The sequence below is a fragment of the Leiobunum rupestre genome, chromosome 5 (genome assembly GCF_980474605.1).
Source record: "Leiobunum rupestre chromosome 5, qqLeiRupe1.1.hap1, whole genome shotgun sequence".
Lineage (NCBI taxonomy): Eukaryota > Metazoa > Arthropoda > Arachnida > Opiliones > Sclerosomatidae > Leiobunum > Leiobunum rupestre.
In genome coordinates, this window is record NC_143388.1 from 70982668 (window position 1) to 71001812 (window position 19145).

At 35.6% G+C, this 19145-nt stretch overlaps 1 protein-coding gene and 1 long non-coding RNA gene across 2 annotated transcripts; one reads left to right on the top strand and one right to left on the bottom strand.

Moving 5' to 3' along the window:
* Positions 1 to 2026: 2026 nt before the first annotated feature.
* Positions 2027 to 8187, top strand: LOC149945791 (uncharacterized). Its single transcript, XR_016480930.1, has 3 exons — positions 2027 to 2112; positions 7305 to 7533; positions 8145 to 8187. It is a non-coding gene; the product is annotated as an uncharacterized LOC149945791 (long non-coding RNA).
* A 632-nt stretch (positions 8188 to 8819) lies between these two features.
* LOC149945792 (uncharacterized) lies at positions 8820 to 17631 on the bottom strand. Its single transcript, XM_090174856.1, has 4 exons — positions 17501 to 17631; positions 11646 to 11874; positions 11206 to 11378; positions 8820 to 11103 (listed from the first exon to the last, which is right to left on the bottom strand). Exons 2-4 carry the CDS (start codon positions 11872 to 11874, stop codon positions 9268 to 9270), a joined length of 2238 nt encoding a protein of 745 aa, XP_090030982.1. The 5' UTR covers positions 17501 to 17631; the 3' UTR covers positions 8820 to 9267.
* Between the last annotated feature and the right edge of the window lie 1514 nt (positions 17632 to 19145).

Consider the following 19145-nt stretch of genomic DNA (forward strand, 5'->3'; position numbering starts at 1 on the left):
AATACTCAAAGCTGCGTGAAAGTAAGGGGCATAAGTCCACTCCCTGGTGGAACTCAGTGAGAAGAGGAAAGAGTTACGAACACTCAGGAGGAGGTTCCAAAGAACCAAAGACCAAGCAGCCCGGGAGGCGCTTAAGGAAATTAACGTAACCCGTATTCATGAATGTGGTCTATTGCTACAAAACCATCGAGCGCGATAATATTTTTTCGAAAACTTTGTCTCTGAAGTTTGTCACAACAACCTTTTGTTGGTCTACTTGAACCACCGAGCTCGAATATGCGCCAAGTCATTTCATCGGTCGGAAGATCTTTATTTGTGTAACAATTTAGTCGGTTTAGTCGAAAAGAATAAGCGCCACATAGTCGGTCGGTCATCAACACCCAGATAGTTTCGCTCTACAAATCTTCGGCGTTTCTCGCTGGACGAAAACCTCTCAACTCTCCGAGCGTCGCCTAAGATGTTTACCTTCCGACCACAACATCGTCACTTCACCTCAATGAGTTTGTCCACCCCTTCGATGAACTTCATGTCATAGTGAAAATACTTGTGATAAGTAATAAGTTTAATATCATGGCAGATGGTACACAATTAGGTTAGGTTAAAAAGCCATATAAATGGGGTTTAGCTTAGGAGGTTTAGCAGTAGTTTTTAGTTTCCTTTCATTTAAGAGTGTGCACGTTTAAAGCCCAGTTCACACTATACAATTAATTGGGCCATTTAATTGAAACCAACTAATTGTAAGCCAGAGAATTGAATAGTGTGAACAGAAAAATTGTAACCATTGTTTCAACCTTTTCTGTTCACACTGTACAGTTTTCTGGCTTACAATAAGTTGGTTTCAATTAAGTGGCCCAATTAATTTTAGAATGTGAACTGGGCTTTAATCATTTTCATTTCGCGGAAGTGTTTCAAGTTATTTGTCTAGGAATAATTAAAATTGGTCTTTTGGTATGGCAAAATATATTTCCTTATTTCATCCCTTCCCAAAAATTCAAATAGTTGCGTACCCCGAGCAGTCGGCTATAGTAGATTCGCAGTAGTAGTAAAATAATAGTAACAATTGGCAACTGGTAGGCCTACCCAGATCTAATAGAATGGTCAGGGGATAAAAATTGTTATACTGGTTAAATTGCATAGTTTTTATGGAAAGGGGAAACCGAAGAGCTCGCTGGAAAACCCCTTTTACAGACAAGGAGATAACTTACAAACTCAACGCAGGAGTTTTTCCTTCCTAAACTCAATAATTAAACTGAAGTGAAAGTAATAATGCAGGGGCGTAGGAACGTTTTTGAGTTTGAGAGGTAGATTTCGAGCCTCACATGCCGACCACCACAATATATGATATTATAAAAGTAGACTAATACACTCTTTTTCGCGGTCTTTTCGACCCCTCTTTTTGGCCGCCCGCTAGTCGGCCATTACCTGGAACCACCGGTGGGGGGTCTAAGCTCCGGTATTTGGTCCCAGGATATGGAAAATGGGGGTTAAGGGGGGTAAACTCAACATGGACGCGCCCAGCAAAATTCCAAAAAAAGTGTCTATATTTGGAAATTTTACTTCAATTTAACCAAAAATCGAAAATTGAATTTAAATTCGCTCTTACTTTGTTGTTGAAAGTTTTCAAGGACAAATTTATCTTTTTCATAATGGTTGTAAAAACAAATTCTCAATATTTCAGGGGGGGGGACAAACACCGGTGTTGTATCCCTAGTAGAAAATTGAGTAGGGGGCATTGTCCCCTTGTCCCCCTGGTTGCTACGCCGCTGAATATAGGTATTTAAAAATAAGAAAAAATCAGAGGCCATAGACGAGTCTATTGGGTATTTTTGACGGCATCATTCATAAACAGAACTAAAACTAAGTTTGTTAGAATGAGATAAAGTAAAGAATGGTGCGATGTGACCGACGAGTAAGATTTCTTCGCCAATACGTCATTGCACTCCAACACTGTAAACAAGTGTATTACCAAAAGCGGTTGTCTAATACACCCGTTTATGAACTGATTTATCTCCCAACGCAGTTTAGTAGAAATAGTCGCAGTCATCGTCGTGGCAGCTTTTAATTATCTTCGTTATACGGACATTCAATTTATTTCTAGGGAACAAGATAACGGTAAGTTTCAATTTTATTATATATAAATAAATATATTTCAAGCTGTGACAATCCGTTGTGTATAATGTAACAATATAACAATACAAAAATAAACTAAATTATCACAAGTTGGCAAGCCAAAATATACCTCTCCTCGGAAGAATTGTCCCTAGTGGTATTAATTTCTCGAGATAACCTTTAAAGATATATCTCCGCAATTTAGAGTTATTTGTTAAAAATATTAACCCATTTCTATCCCGCCCGGTATAAAATTTTAATTATAATTAAAATAATTGAGACGAAACGACCAATTTTAATTTATTCAGAATATCATAAGTTAAGTAGTTACAACAGTAAGTTAGACGTACTATAACAATGCACAATTGAATTAAACCCTTTTACAGAACAAGTTTATCAGTTAAATATAATACGAAGCAAATTTTAATGAAATATCTACAGAGGCTTTTTGGAATTACTCGCTTACGAAATACTTGCCGCATCTTTAACGCTCATTTTATTTCAACACTCGCCCTTGATGAAGATACCGTAGATATCTGGTAGTGGACGACTCGTTCACTTCCTGTTGACGTTGTGACGCATACCACATGAAAAAGACCAATGCCGTCCAATTTCCAATATCATATAATGACTCGCACACCCAAGAAATCATTGACTGCGTTAGAAATCGTAGATGTCCAAATATCCACAACAAATGTATTTACAAGAACCAAAAACCTTACCATCAACAAAGCACAGAGAGCCACTTGACTAACCGCCAGCTTTTAAAGCAATTAACGTTAAATTATCTCCTTTGAATTAACAGAACTATATATAGGTCGTTAAGAAAGTGGACCACCCACAGGGTCTACCCTTTAACCCTCTAATCTCGGCTGACTGCGCTAAAACAAGATTTAACCTTTAAAAAATACCAGATTAGGCCTTCATAAATTCATTAATAAAAAAAGACTTTATTACCTATTATGCTTACGATGCCTGTCTTAATTTCAGTGAATCTAAGCAGCTATCGGTGGTTCTGTGGTAGAGCGCTCGACTGCCAAGCCGAATGGTCTGGGTTCGAAACCTGGGTGGCGCATTTGTTTTTAAACAATAGAGAAACGCTAAATTAGAATTTCTTCGATGCAATAATTTCAATTTCAATTCTATTTCAATTAAACCAAAATTTCGTACTCTATTAAATACGCTTCCGATAAAGCTGAAGGTCTAATTTTCAAAAAGGCGTAACAAGTGTCGGTGGTTCTGTGGTAGAACGTCCGCCTGTCAATCAGGAGGTCTCGGGTTCAAATCCCGCCCGATGCGATCGCAAATTGATACTAAGACGAATACCGTGTACAACTGGTGGAAACCCTGCCATTGGACGTTGAGAGGTAGCATTACACTCAGCACTCGGTCCGTCCCTAAGTCATTAAGAAGACGTTGGAGAGAAAACGCCCATATAAACACAACAGACTCAACATGCACATCCATCAGAACACAAACACAACAAATTCAACACTCACAACCTACGCATAAACATTACAAAAACCGTAATACACCAAACCGTCACGACGGTGAGCGAAAAAACACCATCCAAACCAAACCGCAAATGCATCCGTTAACGCTCACCGTCACACGGTGGTTTTGCCAACCCTTTGAGAAACTGCGTACGCAGTGATTACACTTTGCACCGAAAATGCGAACGCGTTCGCAGTCCTGACAGACAGACCCACCCACAGACAGACACGGTCGTTGTATAACCCCTCCTAGGGGACTTTGTCCCCTCGGAGAGGTAAAAAATGAAAAGAGCTATTGCCCAATCAAGGTGTAGTTCATCACAGCGCCCCCACGGTTTAAATGAGCAGAATAAGGGGCTTATTGAAGGCAGGTTGGACATGGACTAATTAACAACAGGGACGGTCCGGCCCGGGAAACAAAAGTAAAAAGAACTAGCATCGACGAACTCTAGCGGTACTCGCGGGCATAACAGGAAATGCTTGTATAGGCTGGTGATTCAAAATAGGCGGGGGGATTAAAATAGGGCAAGAAGCTTCCTTGGAATGCTTGGAACTTAAAAGTTGAACCATGAGATTACCATGCGGTGCTAATATATTAGTCTTTTAAATTAATCGTCGTAAAAATTTAGAATGTCGAGCTTTTCCGATCGTACATATAGTAAAATATACTGCTTACCGTCTGGAAGCAATTCCCAAATTTGTTACGGTAATTATTATTATCATAATACAATATTATTCATAAATATAAATGATTGTACCAAGGCTTAATAGTTGTTTACCTTTTTATGATGAATAATTTCCGTGAAAATTCTGAATCTATCTTAGAATCGGATGTGGAAAACATATCATTTAACTATACCAATTATACTAAAATAATAACTATAATTATAGTTATTTAACGTGATAAAATGGATGGTTATGAGACACGTTTGAGGTTTCCTTTGTAAACAACAATCTGAAAATTCAAATCACAACCGCTAAAACCGTTGAAAATCAGTTTCCAGTTTATGACGTTTGAATCACCAGGATGAAAAATATTTGCCTCGCAACGCTGCTGAATGCGTTAACCCTTTTTTTGGGGGGTCTTTATAGGGAAATGTTATAGATCTGCGGGGTGCCTGTTGTTAATTAGTTCATGGGTTGGAGAAACATTAATTTTGTCAAATCCTCAGTAATTGTTTTAGTCACTTTTCAGAATGTTTTTTCGAATTTTTTCGGAAAAGAAAATGGTTAATAAAAAAGGCCCCGAGTACTTAATTTTGCCTATTGGACATCATTTTGTCAACACAGGCCCTGGAAATTTGTCAAGGCTTGCCCTCTCGTTGAACCTGATTATGTTTAAATATTCTCTATTCGGCATTGCCAGATACTCATATTTTAATAATAATTATTGATTTTACTTAAAATTGTCGGTAAATTTGAATTTTGTCGGAATAATAGGGTAAAAACATTTTATAATTATGAATCTTTGCAAAATTTACAGAAGGTTTTGCCAAGTTCCTATTATGTAGAATAGCGTACTATAACGTATATATGCTGTTTGAAATTCAAACCTTTCAAAACCAGTTGCTCGGACTATATATACGCTGCGCTTACTAGACAGGCGTCTCCATACAAGAAACTTGTTAACACTTTCGAAACACGGGAGAAGCCTTTGACCAGCCGTTAGAGGCGCCACTAGTAGCACTGCTGAGGCACGGCGAAGTTTTGACCAGCGTCTGCTATCGTATACAAGTTTAGCCATTGAACACGCCAGTCTATTTAGCGAAGCGTATATATAGTCTTTGATAACAAGCTACGATAATACCCAAGGAACCCTACAGGCCTAAGTCAACTAGTGACTTGTGAAGCTAATTACTGGTGGCCGGCTTAAATTGGAAAGCCTGAGAAGTAATATACGTGGACTATGTTAATGGACGCTTCAATAAAAGATACTCGGTTTTTACTCCCCTCTCCAAATTCATCTGGGAAGGAACTATTTCCGGTCGGTCGGTTAAACGGTTAGAATGGCTAGGCAAAAAGTCATATTTAAGCCAATTGGAGACGCGTTTTTGCCCTCATGAGAATTTTGCGTCAGATAAGAAATGCGTCGGCTCACGTGTATAAGGAACATACTAATGTTAATTTTCGATCATATATTTTAAGGTAAAATATATAATGTTACTAAAACTTAGTATAAGAAGATAATATTATTATTATTATTATCATCCTCTTATGGTATAAATAATAAAAATTATACGGAATATTTTTATATTACCGGGCAATTTTAAGGCTTCTCATGGAGGCAGAGTTAATTCATTTCGTACAAAATTATCTTTCGGAAAAAGATGAAAACTAATTCCTTTAGAACTAAACTTATAACTTTTGCAGTATGGTATGCAACAAGTGTTTCCTTTTAACCAGGTAACTTTTTTTGACATGTTAAGCAGCATAAGGCTTAGCAAAAAACCGATGTTATGTTCGAGAAATGTTTCCATATTTCTAATATTTCAACAAGAACAAGCACTATATAAATAGTAACTTATGAGTCCTGGATGTCGGAAATATTACTTCTTGGCAATTTCTGGGAAGATGTTTTATTTAAGCGCCTATTACTTTGACGCAAAATATCTCAGGTCACAGTTCGAAAATCCTAATTCAGTTTCGTTACGAGACGGAAGCTTGTTAGATCTGTATATACATTTCTAAAATTAAGTCGGGTTTGGATAAAAAATATCATTTTAGTTAAGTCATGGACCGGCGGTTGCCAATTGGTTTTTGCTATGGAACTCTAAATTATACACCTAATTTTGGCGGAACCCCAACTCATTTGTTTTACTTATCTTAAACGACTCTGGACTCAAAAGAAGATGGGCGTGCTGAGAATTCTCGGAACCCCTGTGACTCTTCCACGGAGCCCCAGGGTTAAAGGGTTCCGCGGAACATCTTTTGGGAACCGCTGTCATAGCCGTTTTTACTTCGTATATTGTTGCGCCATAATAGTTAAATTTTAAATCCGGTTTTAAGCCAGTTCGTGTACGCACTATTGTGATATTTTAGTTTCAATAAGGTAGAGTAAGCGTAAGCGAAGCTGATCATTATGTTCTGGTTACCTTCATTTCTGTCAGCTTGTGTTTCGCGTTCATTACATTTATTGCTAATAACTATAATGCATTTTTCTGTGTAGTAAAAATAAATCTTTCATTGAGGTTTAAAAGCTTTTCTTATTTGAAGGGACAAGCGTGGGTCCATTAGACAAGGTTATTGAGAAAGCGTTGTAATGGATTTTCTTTGTGGTCGAGCCAAACTTGGGTTTTTAATGTTTAGTGCACTAACGATCTTAAGGAACAGGCTTTTTAATATATTGTTTGTTAATAGAGAAAGGGCTTCTTTCGGTATTAGGTGCTCTTCGATCTTTAGAGTGCGCTTATTAAGTTGATGTAAAGGGTGATTGAAATATTGTTCCTAATGGAGAGGGTAATTAAGATAAGAGTTATTTTACTACAAACAACGTGACGTTGTTACTGCTAAGTGAGCTAATTAGGATCAAATATAAGCTGTTTGAGATACACTCTTTGGTTATTATAGGGCCCTTAATAATGAACAGAGTGATTGAATTTTTTTCAAAATTTTAATTTAATATGAAATTAAATATAGGCCTATTTAACACATTGAGGGAACTATGTGTGATCTAATATTTGGAATATCTTTGTTTGTTTTTAGATGGCTACTAACGACTTTATGATAGACATAGTATCGAAGACCTTGCCTTCATTAAGTAGCGTCAAAGTCAAAGAAGTAATTCAAGCACTTACTGACTTGGGCTTTGATAACGAAGAAGATCTGCATTATTTGAAGGACACTGATTTAGAAGGAATTCTCAAACCTATTCAAGCGAGGAAACTAATTAGCTGCTTAAATGGACAGACACAATTTACAGAAAAAGAAAGAGGTACCTACAATATTGTTATTCCAACATACTCCCAAAACATTATTATTTGGTGTTGAACATTTAACTTATCCTGCTCAAATATATTACCGAAGACACGGAGAACTTAGTAAGACGCAAAATGTAATAGTTAAATCTGATTTTAACTAGTGCAAATACGGTGGACGTAATATTGTATTAGTCCTAACGAAGATTTTTTTGTAATATCGATACCGATTAATTAACCGATATTGGAGATTCGGGAAATCGTTACCGATACCTAACCGATTTCTACCGATACCAATATCTTTTCTTCTTTTGAGTAGCCATTACATAACTTATGGGACGCTAGGGGTTAACACGTGAAATAATCACGGACCTGCGGTAGCCGAATTAGCGAAGCCAAAGGTCAAGGTTAGCGGCGCCATCTACCTTGTTTTAAAAAAAATCGGGGGTAAAATGTTTGGATAAAATCCGGGAAAATCGGTAATTATTACGCGAAGCGATTAATCGAGAACTAATACAGATCTCATATCGATTTCTCCACATCACTCATTTCTTGCTTAGAAGCTCACCTTCGTGGCGTTTATACCCGAGTTAAAATCAGCTCTAACATTATGAAAATACCATTACAGAAAGGAACGCATAGGCGGTCTCAAGACCGGCAGCTGAAACAAGAGAACCTTTCAAGCAGTTGGAGAGCCATAGAGAGCCAGCTGCGGAACCAGAGAATAATGAACGTCATGCTAGTGTTGAAAGCGCCTCAAATAACCTAGTATCCAGTTTGAGAATCATTTCACAGTTTTTTCGCTTTTCAAATTGGGCGTTTGGGGCAATAAATTTAAAACTAGATAGATATCATAATTGACATCATCGCCCGTGTTCCTAAAATGTCACGTTTTTTGAATATAGGCCATGTCACTGGTAAATAGTGACACATAATGACAAATTTGACCAATGATGGCATATAATGACGAATAGGGGAAACAAATAATTTTGTACTCTTTGAACACTTTATTTGCTATAACTTTTAGCAATGAATAAAATAAAATAAATATAAAAAATAGCCCAATTCTTGGCAACCACGAGTAGGATAGTTACAAAAATAGCATAAAAATGCTTTTATGGTATTTCATACGAAAAATTTATTAGTATTTTTACTTTTTCTAATATTTACCACTATATGTCAATTTGTCACTAAAAATCATTATTTGCCATGTCACTTTTTGCCACTATTTGCCACAATAAATGTCAGGTGGTATTTACCACCCGGGAACACTGATCATCGCTGACCTTTGTTTCGAGCCCCCTTCAAATAAGAGTTGAAATTATAATTTCACTTAGACATTGAATTGATTTAATTGAAAACCAAGGAACTATATAAATGGAAATGATTTTTTTAACATAGTTTGGAATATTATGGATAATTCCTCAGTTTTTTTTATCCATTTACTACAGTAAACATAAACGTACATTTTGAAACTGTAAAAACGGTTTTATGAAGTATACTGTAGAACGAAGAGACAATTTTGATTTGTAACACAAATAAACATGATTTACTAATATAAATGTTTCCGGAAAATATTTTTTACCAAAAACCCCAAAAAACAAATAAATAAAACAGAGAACTGAGAAAAAAAGAGTTTGATTTTTCTTAGCAAAGTTATGGATTTTGGCCCATCACTACGGACAATACAGTTTGCGTTGTAGTAACAAAATATTCACTGTACGTTATAGAAAAAGGATGCGGTACAACGTTTAGAACCAGTTGAACCGTTTCTTAGGCTTACTGGCAGGCAGAGCATGAGTAGTATTGTTTGTAGGCGCCTTCTTGACGTTTTTCTTTTCATGTTTCAACATGTGTTGTTGCCCCTCAAAAGCTTTCCTGATGTATTCTCCGTTTATTTCTAACGAGAACAAATCGTTTTGCAGATCTCGAATCATTTTGGGACTGTAACTTCGCTGAGGTTCGTTGGTATTTTTCAGACTTTCTTTGAGAATGTCCAGCTGCCCCTCGTACTCTTGCTTGACTCGATTCAAATGATCGACTTTTTTCTTGTTACCGGGATCCAAGGCGCATTTATCCTTTTCGACTTTAATCAAGTGATCCAAATAGTCCATGGTGGCGTCATTGACCAGAGAAATTGAATTCGCTTTCAAGAAACAAGCTATTTGAGCGCTCGCTTCGGTGATTTTCTTTTGTTCGTTCTTTTGCTTAATGATTCTGAACTCGCACTCCTGGAGAACTCTCTCGGCTTCCGCTCTGATGTCCCCTTTGGTTTTCAGCTCGAGTTCCACGTTGGAATCGATTTTCTGGGTGCTCGTCTCCACGTTTTTGTAATAAACGTGCATATGCTTTTCATATCCGCATTTGCAATGTTGGCAATGTTGAGTCCCATTCATGGCTGCGCAATTCAACAGTTGCGTATTATTAACCAGTTCCGCCGTTACGCCCTCCAAATAGCAAGGATCGTGACAGCTTTTCGTGTAATCGGTGACGGTTCTGCCTTCGCCGACGGTGCGAACGGTGACGCATTCGCTCGACGTACACACCGTTCTCGGCTGCTCGAAAAACTCGGCCTTCAGATCGATGTGCGGTACGTACAGCGCGTCTTTCAATTTATCCATGTCGTTGCCGGACTGCTGGATTTTAATTTGTTGATCTTGGGCAACTTGAATATTATTCTGAATGTGAATGGAGATATCGCAAAGTGGTTTGGCTAATAGGCAGACAATCTGCTTGGCTTCGTACAAAGATACCGTGTCGTCAATCGAGTGCGGAGGTAGATTCATTATGTACAACATCAGACGTTGGCACTCTTCAACGGATTTGTTCCAACTGTCGACGAAGTTTCTTTTTTCGTCGGCTGAGAATTGGACGTGGCTCTTTAACGCTACCAAAAACCTAAAAGATTCGTTGTCTAAGCAATAAATTGTGCTTAAATCCAATTTAATATTTACGTAAGGCGGATTTTGGGCGTTCTTCTCCAAAAGCTCGCGTAAAGATGGCAGCGTATCTCCAGGGCGATAGAAAGTCGACCTAGCGTTGGTGAAAAGGAAGACAATGTTGCGACTAGCGCTTTTGTGAAGATGACCGAGAAGTTCTTGAATGCAGAAACGGAAAAGAATGGACAGACGGGCATTGTTCGGTTTCAACAGAATGATAATTCCGTTTAGAACAGAGTACTGTTTAATGAATGACATAATCCGTCTGAAGTTCTCCGTGTCTTGATCAATGCCTGAAGTATCTCCAACTCCTGGAGTGTCGATGAGATGGACAGTAACTTCTCCCACTTCAAACGCGTACTCTCGGCAAGACTGGGTTTGAGAAGCTCCACGGCGTCCGCTTTCGTTGGGGTCACTTCCAAACTGAATGTGTTTCTCGGTGTAATCCCGGTCGGTTACGGTAAATGAAGTCGGAATCAACGATACCAAATCACGATCTTCGGCTTCTTCGAGGCTGCTGTACTTCATGTAGTTGGCGAAAGCATTTATGAAAGTAGACTTTCCAACCCCCGTTTCCCCCAGAATAAGAATGTTGCATTCGTTGTTCGGTGTGTTATTGGTAGCTCTGATGTTACCGAGTTGTAATTTCTAAATACAGTAAAAATATTACTTTATTTCACAAGCTTATAAAACGCTTTTGAGCCTAGAAATTGTACTACCAATAAAGGCAGGGGAAGAACGACCACTTACTTTTTGTTCCGTTGCTAGACGATCGTGCTTCTCATGCTCCTCCCATTCCATGTCCAAATCAGATTGATGTCCATTGGTCTCTGGCTTCTCAACTGGCCTTCTATGGACCTTCAACTGCTTCGAAGGTTGGCTAATATCAGCTGTCGATTTTGAAACCTTCGATGCGTTTGGCTCTGTAATAGCAAATACAACCTTATGTTACTGTTACATTTGGTTTTCTTAAAAAGTTATCCGTGTCATGAGCCGGATTCGCTCAATGGTCAACTTCGATTAATAATTTGAAGTATTGTGAAATACCAATATGGTAGTTGAGAATGACAAAGGTCTTTCTAGGCCTAAATCCGAGCATTATACATCCATATTTCACATTTAAATTTAATTTGACTACAAGTACTTAATTGTCTTATTATCATGAAAATTGCAATATTAATTTTAGTTACCCGCTTCATTTTCTGTAGATTCTCTCGGTCGATTTAAGCAGTCAATAAATTTCCTCGCTTGAATAGGTTTGAGGATTCCTTCTAAATCAGATTCCTTCAAATAACGCATATCTTCTTCGCCTTCAAAGCCCAAGTCAGTCATTGCTTCAATAATTTCATTCACTTTCTCACTACTTAATGTAGGTAAGGTCTTTGACACAATGTCTCTCAGGAGGTCGTTACTAGCCATCTGAAAAAAACCGAACAAAAAGAGAACATGTGAACACAATGCTCTAGTCATTCAAGAGGCGTTCTTTGTAGCACTGTTTCTCAAAGATTACCTTTCTACTTGTAAATAATATTTGCATACATACCGAATCGACCAGCTTCCTTACCAAGCCGAATTTTGATTTTCGTAGACAAAAATCATATTGTTAAGCCTAAGATAAATATTGTGTATGTTGCCTCAAATAATCTTTACCCATTTTCAGGGAATCATGACAATAAACGACATACTTTATTAGTATATTCTCTGTTAGCCTGAATACATTCTTGTGTGAAGTCGTAGCTACCCGTATAGCAGATATTCTAAAGTAACGTGACTTTCTTGTTTAAATGGCAAAGGCTACCTTCGACTATACTTTCATTAGCCGTCCCACCAACGAGCCTATGAATTCACCCATAGGTTTTAGCATTAGCTGAACTATTTCGTCAAGTTGGGTCATGCATAGCTTTCGCCTATTGAGTTAATGGCAAACGTCAGCCGAGTGCGGTGTTCAGCGACGTATCTAGATCCGTTTAAAGGTATTTATTTTTAGATAACAGTTATATGTTTTAAGTACGACTAGTACTCGAATTTGAATCAAAATAAATAGATAAAACACTTTATTACAATACATTATATGGGTAACTTTTTTCCATTCATATCTTTCTTTTAACTAGATAAATTTACTCTAAAACTTGACGTTTTTGAAACAGCTTGATCTCCAAAAGGTTTTATACTTATATCTTATTTTTATTAGCAACGTTTTTGTAAAATACTCGGCGAATATTTTCAAGGTACAAAGTGTCTTTCTAATTTTTTCACGTTATCAGTTTCGAATGACGACACAAAATATTATACGTAGTCCACGTTCATAGTATAATTATTTTGATATGACGAAAATACAACGACAAATAAGTTATTAATATTCCTTTAATCCAATTGGAGATTTTACACTTCGATTCTTAAAGCGCTCTGAATATACTACCAGGGACGTACCGAAGGGGTCATAATAGGGCATGGAGGCCCACGAGGTGTGGCAAACAGGGCAATTGCCACCTTCCTTTCATGAGTTATGCCCCGTCGCCCCCTCTTTGATCGGATTATGCCCCGCCATTATTTTTGTTACAAAGGTAGTAATTAAACGAGGAATATCTTTTATTGCTACAAATGACTTACTTAAAGCTCGTTCATTTATCAGAACGTTTAGTGTGAACGCCGAGCGAGCGAGGCCGTTATGCAGTGGCGTCGCCAGGGATTTCATTTGGGGGAGGGGGGCAATCTGGGCCAACTATTTCTAGTAGAACTTAGATAGAATGAAATGCCGAATATAAATTTTTCCCTTCGTTTCTACAAAACACACTTAAGCAACCTGATTCCCTAAGATAAGCAGTGGCGTACCTAGAGGGGTGGTCCGCCCCGGGCGGCATTGCTCATTCAATTACAAAAAATTGCGATTTGTACAATAATAGGTTTATTTAGAAACGCTACAGCTGTTTCGGGACTTGCGAGTCGCCCCGAAACAGCTGTAGCGTTTCTAAATAAAGGTATTATTGGGCAACAGTGGTGTGATTATTTGTTAATTGAGTACTATGCACAAGCTAGCCAGTAAATAGTTTAAAATAGTATTAAAGTTTTTACTGCTTTAACTATTAAACGATTGCTCCGAGCGTCAAAGGGTCTAGGTACGCCACTGGAGATGTACTGGTAGATCGATACGAAAGTATTATCTTAGTAGTCTGTATATTCTTTTGCAGTAGGGGGAGCTATGGCATACGTTTTGGGGGGTACCACGGTAATTATCACATGGGAAAAAGGGGGAGGTGGGTACCCCGGTAATTATCACATGGGAAAAAGGGGGAGGTGGGTACCCCGGTAATTATCACATAATAAAAAAGGGAGGAACGGTAATTATCACATGATAAAAAAGGGAGGAACGGTAATTATCACATGATAAAAAAGGGAGGAACGGTAATTATCACATGATAAAAAAGGGAGGAACGGTAATTATCACATGATAAAAAAGGGAGGAACGGTAATTATCACATGATAAAAAAGGGAGGAACGGTAATTATCACATGATAAAAAAGGGAGGAACGGTAATTATCACATGATAAAAAAGGGAGGAACGGTAATTATCACATGATAAAAAAGGGAGGAACGGTAATTATCACATGATAAAAAAGGGAGGAACGGTAATTATCACATGATAAAAAAGGGAGGAACGGTAATTATCACATGATAAAAAAGGGAGGAACGGTAATTATCACATGGGAAAAAGGGGAAGTACCCCGGTAATTATCACATAGGGAAAAGGGGGAGGAAGGGCCTTACTGGGGGTACCCCGGTAATTATCACATGGGGAAAAAGGAGAGGTAGGGCCTTACTGGGGTGGTTCTACTTTGGGGAAAAGGGTACCATGGAAATTATCGCATGGGAAAAGTGGGAGCGGCCTTACGGGGGGAGGTCGACTATGGGGTTAAATGTACTTGGAAATTATCGCATGGAAAAAAGGGAGGGGCCTTACTACGGTGGTTCGACTATGGGGAAAAGGGTGCCACGGAAATTCTCGCATGGGAAAAAGGGGTTAAGGGGCGTACTGGGGTGGAGTGCCTCGAAACACACAACTAGCTGAGGGCTTGGCTAGTACTTTATAAGGTTAAAGGGACTCCAAAGTTCGGTGGCACAATGTGTGTAAAGTCAGAAAAGTGCGAAATTTACGGTTAACTCTGCCCGCCTCTGGTAAGGCCGAGTGAGGGGTTGGGGGGAAGGAAAAGCATGCTCAATTTTCTTTTTTTTGCCACCGAACTTTGGAGCACCTTTAACGGTAATAGTTATTGAGTAGAGAGCTGTTGGCTCGCGTGGCAATGAAGGGCTTTCCACCACCCTCCTACGCATTATTACCCGGCCACCTGTTTACAGGTATTAAAGGTTCCCTAGCTGATAAATGATTATTAATGTTTTATTAATGAACTGATGGGAGGAAGCGCCATTTTCCAAAATTAATTATATTCTATATTTTTCAGAGATATTTGGCGAAATTGTTTAAAAACATTTAATGACTTCACTAAAAACCTCGTGAATATTTTTCCAGCTGGACTTCGTTATGCTAACTGTAACTAACCCAAAATTATGAGTGGCCAACGCTTAACCAGAAGGCGACCAGGAAAGGTTTTCTCAAATATCGGATACCACGTTGAAAAATATAAATTTTGACAAACAACGACTAGCATCCTCCGATTACCGACGTCTACGTCTTTAGTTTTCAATAAATATTGCTCTTGTATCATATTCTACTTGAAATTTATTTAAGTATCCTAATCGTTTTAATTCAATAATTGGGCTGGGTAGCTAGGTCGAATACGACAACTGCAATATTTTGCACTATCAATGACGAAACGTGCAAATAAATATTTGATTTCATTAAAACAATATATTATTTATATAAATATTAATAATGATAAAAACTATTAATATTAATTTGATAAATACTATTAATATAAATATTAATAATGATAAAAACTATTAATATTAATTTGATAAATACTATTAATATAAATATTAATAATGATAAAACTATTAATATTAATTTGATAAATACTATTAATATAAATATTAATAATGATAAAAACTATTAATATTAATTTGATAAATACTATTAATATAAATATTAATAATGATAAAACTATTAATATTAATTTGATAAATACTATTAAATATTAATAATGATAAAATTATTAATATTAATTTGACAAATACTATTAATATAAATATTAATAATGATAAAATTATTATTATTCATATAAGTAATATTAATTTTTATCATTATTGATACTACTTAATTAAATAATTAATTTTTATCATTATTGATACTACTAAATTAAATTATTAATTTTTATCATTATTGATACTACTAAATTAAATTATTAATTTTAAAGCAAAATGAATTGATATTAATAATTTTAAACCAAAATGAATTGATATTAATAATTTTAAAACCAAAATGAATTGATATTAATAATTTTAAAACCAAAATGAATCGATATCATAAATTTAAAAACCAAAATTAATCGATATTATAAATTTTAAAACCAAAAAAATCGATATTATAAATTTTAAAACCAATTAAATCGATATTAATTTTAAACCAAAACGAATCGATATTAATTTTAAATCAAAATGAATCGATATTAATTTTAAACCAAAATGTATCGATATTAATTTAAAAAAAATGAATCGATATTAACTTTAAACCAAAATGAATCGATATTATAAATTTTAAAACCAAAATGAATCGATATTATAAATTTTAAAACCAAAATGAATCGATATAATAAATTTTAAAACCAAAATGAATCGATATTATAAATTTTAAAACCAAAATGAATCGATATTATAAATTTTAAAACCAAAATGAATCGATATTATAAATTTTAAAACCAAAATGAATCGATATTATAAATTTTAAAACCAAAATGAATCGATATTAATTTTAAACCAATATGAATCGATATTAATTGTAAAATAATATGAATCGATATTAATTGTAAAATAATATGAATCGATATTAATTGTAAAATAATATGAATCGATATTAATTGTAAAATAATATGAATCGATATTAATTGTAAAATAATATGAATCGATATTAATTGTAAAATAATATGAATCGATATTAATTGTAAAATAATATGAATCGATATTAATTGTAAAATAATATGAATCGATATTAATTTTAAAATAATATGAATCGATATTAATTTTAAAATATTATGAATCGATATTAATTTTAAAATATTATGAATCGATATTAATTTTAAAATATTATGAATCGATATTAATTTTAAAATAATATGAATCGATATTAATTTTTAAATAATATGAATCGATATTAATTTTTAAATAATATGAATCGATATTAATTTTTAAATAATATGAATCGATATTAATTTTTAAATAATATGAATCGATATTAATTTTTAAATAATATGAATCGATATTAATTTTTAAATTATATGAATCGATATTAATTTTTAAATAATATGAATCGATATTAATTTTTAAATAATATGAATCGATATTAATTTTTAAATAATATGAATCGATATTAATTTTTAAATAATATGAATCGATCTGTTTTAAAATATTAATTTTGAAATAGGTAATCTGGGAAGGGGGGGGGGGCAAACTCTCCAGGGCCCGGAGATAATGGGCCCAGAAGCATTCTTGATAGGGGCCCGGTATGATATGGCCCCGGTATGATATGGCCCATCGCCTTGCCCTTCACCAGCTCGCCCCCGCCCCATGAAAATTCCAGTTAAACGGACCCGCGATGACATAATCTGCCCCGCGGGCCCCGAAATGTCTCTGCTCGGGCCTGAATCTGACGTACAGAAAATAATGATTTGGAATTTCGCACCAACTAATGTCGTCAAAAAGCTAGTGAGTTTAAGCCTTCCCTAGAAAACGTGTAAGAATAACTTCTATCACTTTAGATTTTAAAGAGTAAAGATACGGCTGTACGTGTTTCGCCGTTTGCCTTATCTAGCGCTGGCTTAGCCTCCCTATTATATATATTTATATATTTTAACATACTACAAATTTTAAAACTTACTTTTATAATATGGTCTTGAATACAGCACTGAAATCTGTGGCCTTTGAAGCCGGTGATTCGTATCACAAAGTGTATTGAACGCTGGCGATGCGATGCCTTCGTCCAAGTTGGAAGATAGCGAGGTACGAGAAGCGCCTTTACTTATACACACTTTTAAAGTTTTGGTTTGGGAGTGCAATGACGTAATGTAGAAGAGACGTCTCTCTCATCGCGCCATCCGCGGTCTCTCTCCGAAAAAGTTAGTTTTGGTTTTGGTTATGAATGATTCCGTAAAAAGTACCCTTTTTTAAATGCACGTATTATCAGCCACTATTATTCCATTTCAATCGTTCAGTTTTAGATTACATTGCGTGTAATATTTCTTTAAATAAATAAAGTAGACGGTTTGTTAATAAGATTATTTATGAACAGTTCTTTCGTGGATTTTTTAAAATATTTTCTAATCAAATACATATATTTATATTATTTTCAATTTGGAGTTTAAAAAATTTAAATTACTAAATTTCATGGATTATTTCTAAATGAAATGGTTATTCACCTTTATTTTTTAATTTTGTATCCTAAGACTTCAGATTTCGGAATTAATATTGTTTTAAATAATTGAAGTAGAATTTACTTAAAAGATTAATTTTAAAGATTTTTTCCATGCATTTAAAATAAAATTAACCCAATGTTTTTTATAACCAAAAAGTATAGTATACTTATTTTCCTGAATTGTATTTAAAAAAATTAATTCGAGAGTGTGTTAAAAAGATTAGTTTTAAACTGTATCTTCGTGAATTTTTTTAAATAATTTTTTATGCATTAAAACAAAATTCTAATCTTTAAATTTTATTTTACTATTTCCTTTGAATATTTTTTTTGATAAATGAAATAGTTATAGTGGATCCAATGATAAAAAAAATTATACTCTGCATTATACCAGCCCTAGTTCCGGAATCGCACCAGATAAAAGCGAAATTCAAACGCCCTTCAAATAACGGAAGTCATTATTTCGGATCGTTTACACGTATTTCATAGTTCTTTTTATAAAATAACCTTGGCCATCTTGTTGAAATGTTGCCTCCCCGCTTTAGCTGTGGATCCGTTTTCTCTCCCACTAAAGAGTTTATGAACTCATTCTTAGGCATTGGCTGAACTATTCCAGGGCAACATTTCAACAAGTTGGGCAAGCGTAAAGACTATTATGGAGCCTCTTGCAGGCTTGGAAATGAGCGGTGGTCACTGGGTCAAAGACCAGTTTATTAATTGCTCGGACCAGTTTTTTATTCAAAAGCTAGGGGTTCACTGGTCCAGTGTCCAGTTTATTAATTCAAAATTATCTACCGTATTATTAACCAACTGGTCTACGTGACCACTTAAATAATTCAAGAGTTGGGAGTCACTGGCCAAATAGACCAGTTTAGAAATAAACCTTATTTCCAAGCCTGGCCTCTTGTAGAGAAAGTTCGTCTGCTATTTATTCCCAAGTAATCATAGATGGCAATAGTCAGTTACTCACTTACTCTGAAGCAGACGAACATTCGTACAGTGCCACCGCGCTTTATTTCCAACGCTGGCTGTGAGCAGGCTTGGAAATAAGGTTTTTTCTAAACTGGTCTATTTGGCCAGTGACTCCCAACTCTTGAATTATTTAAGTGGTCAC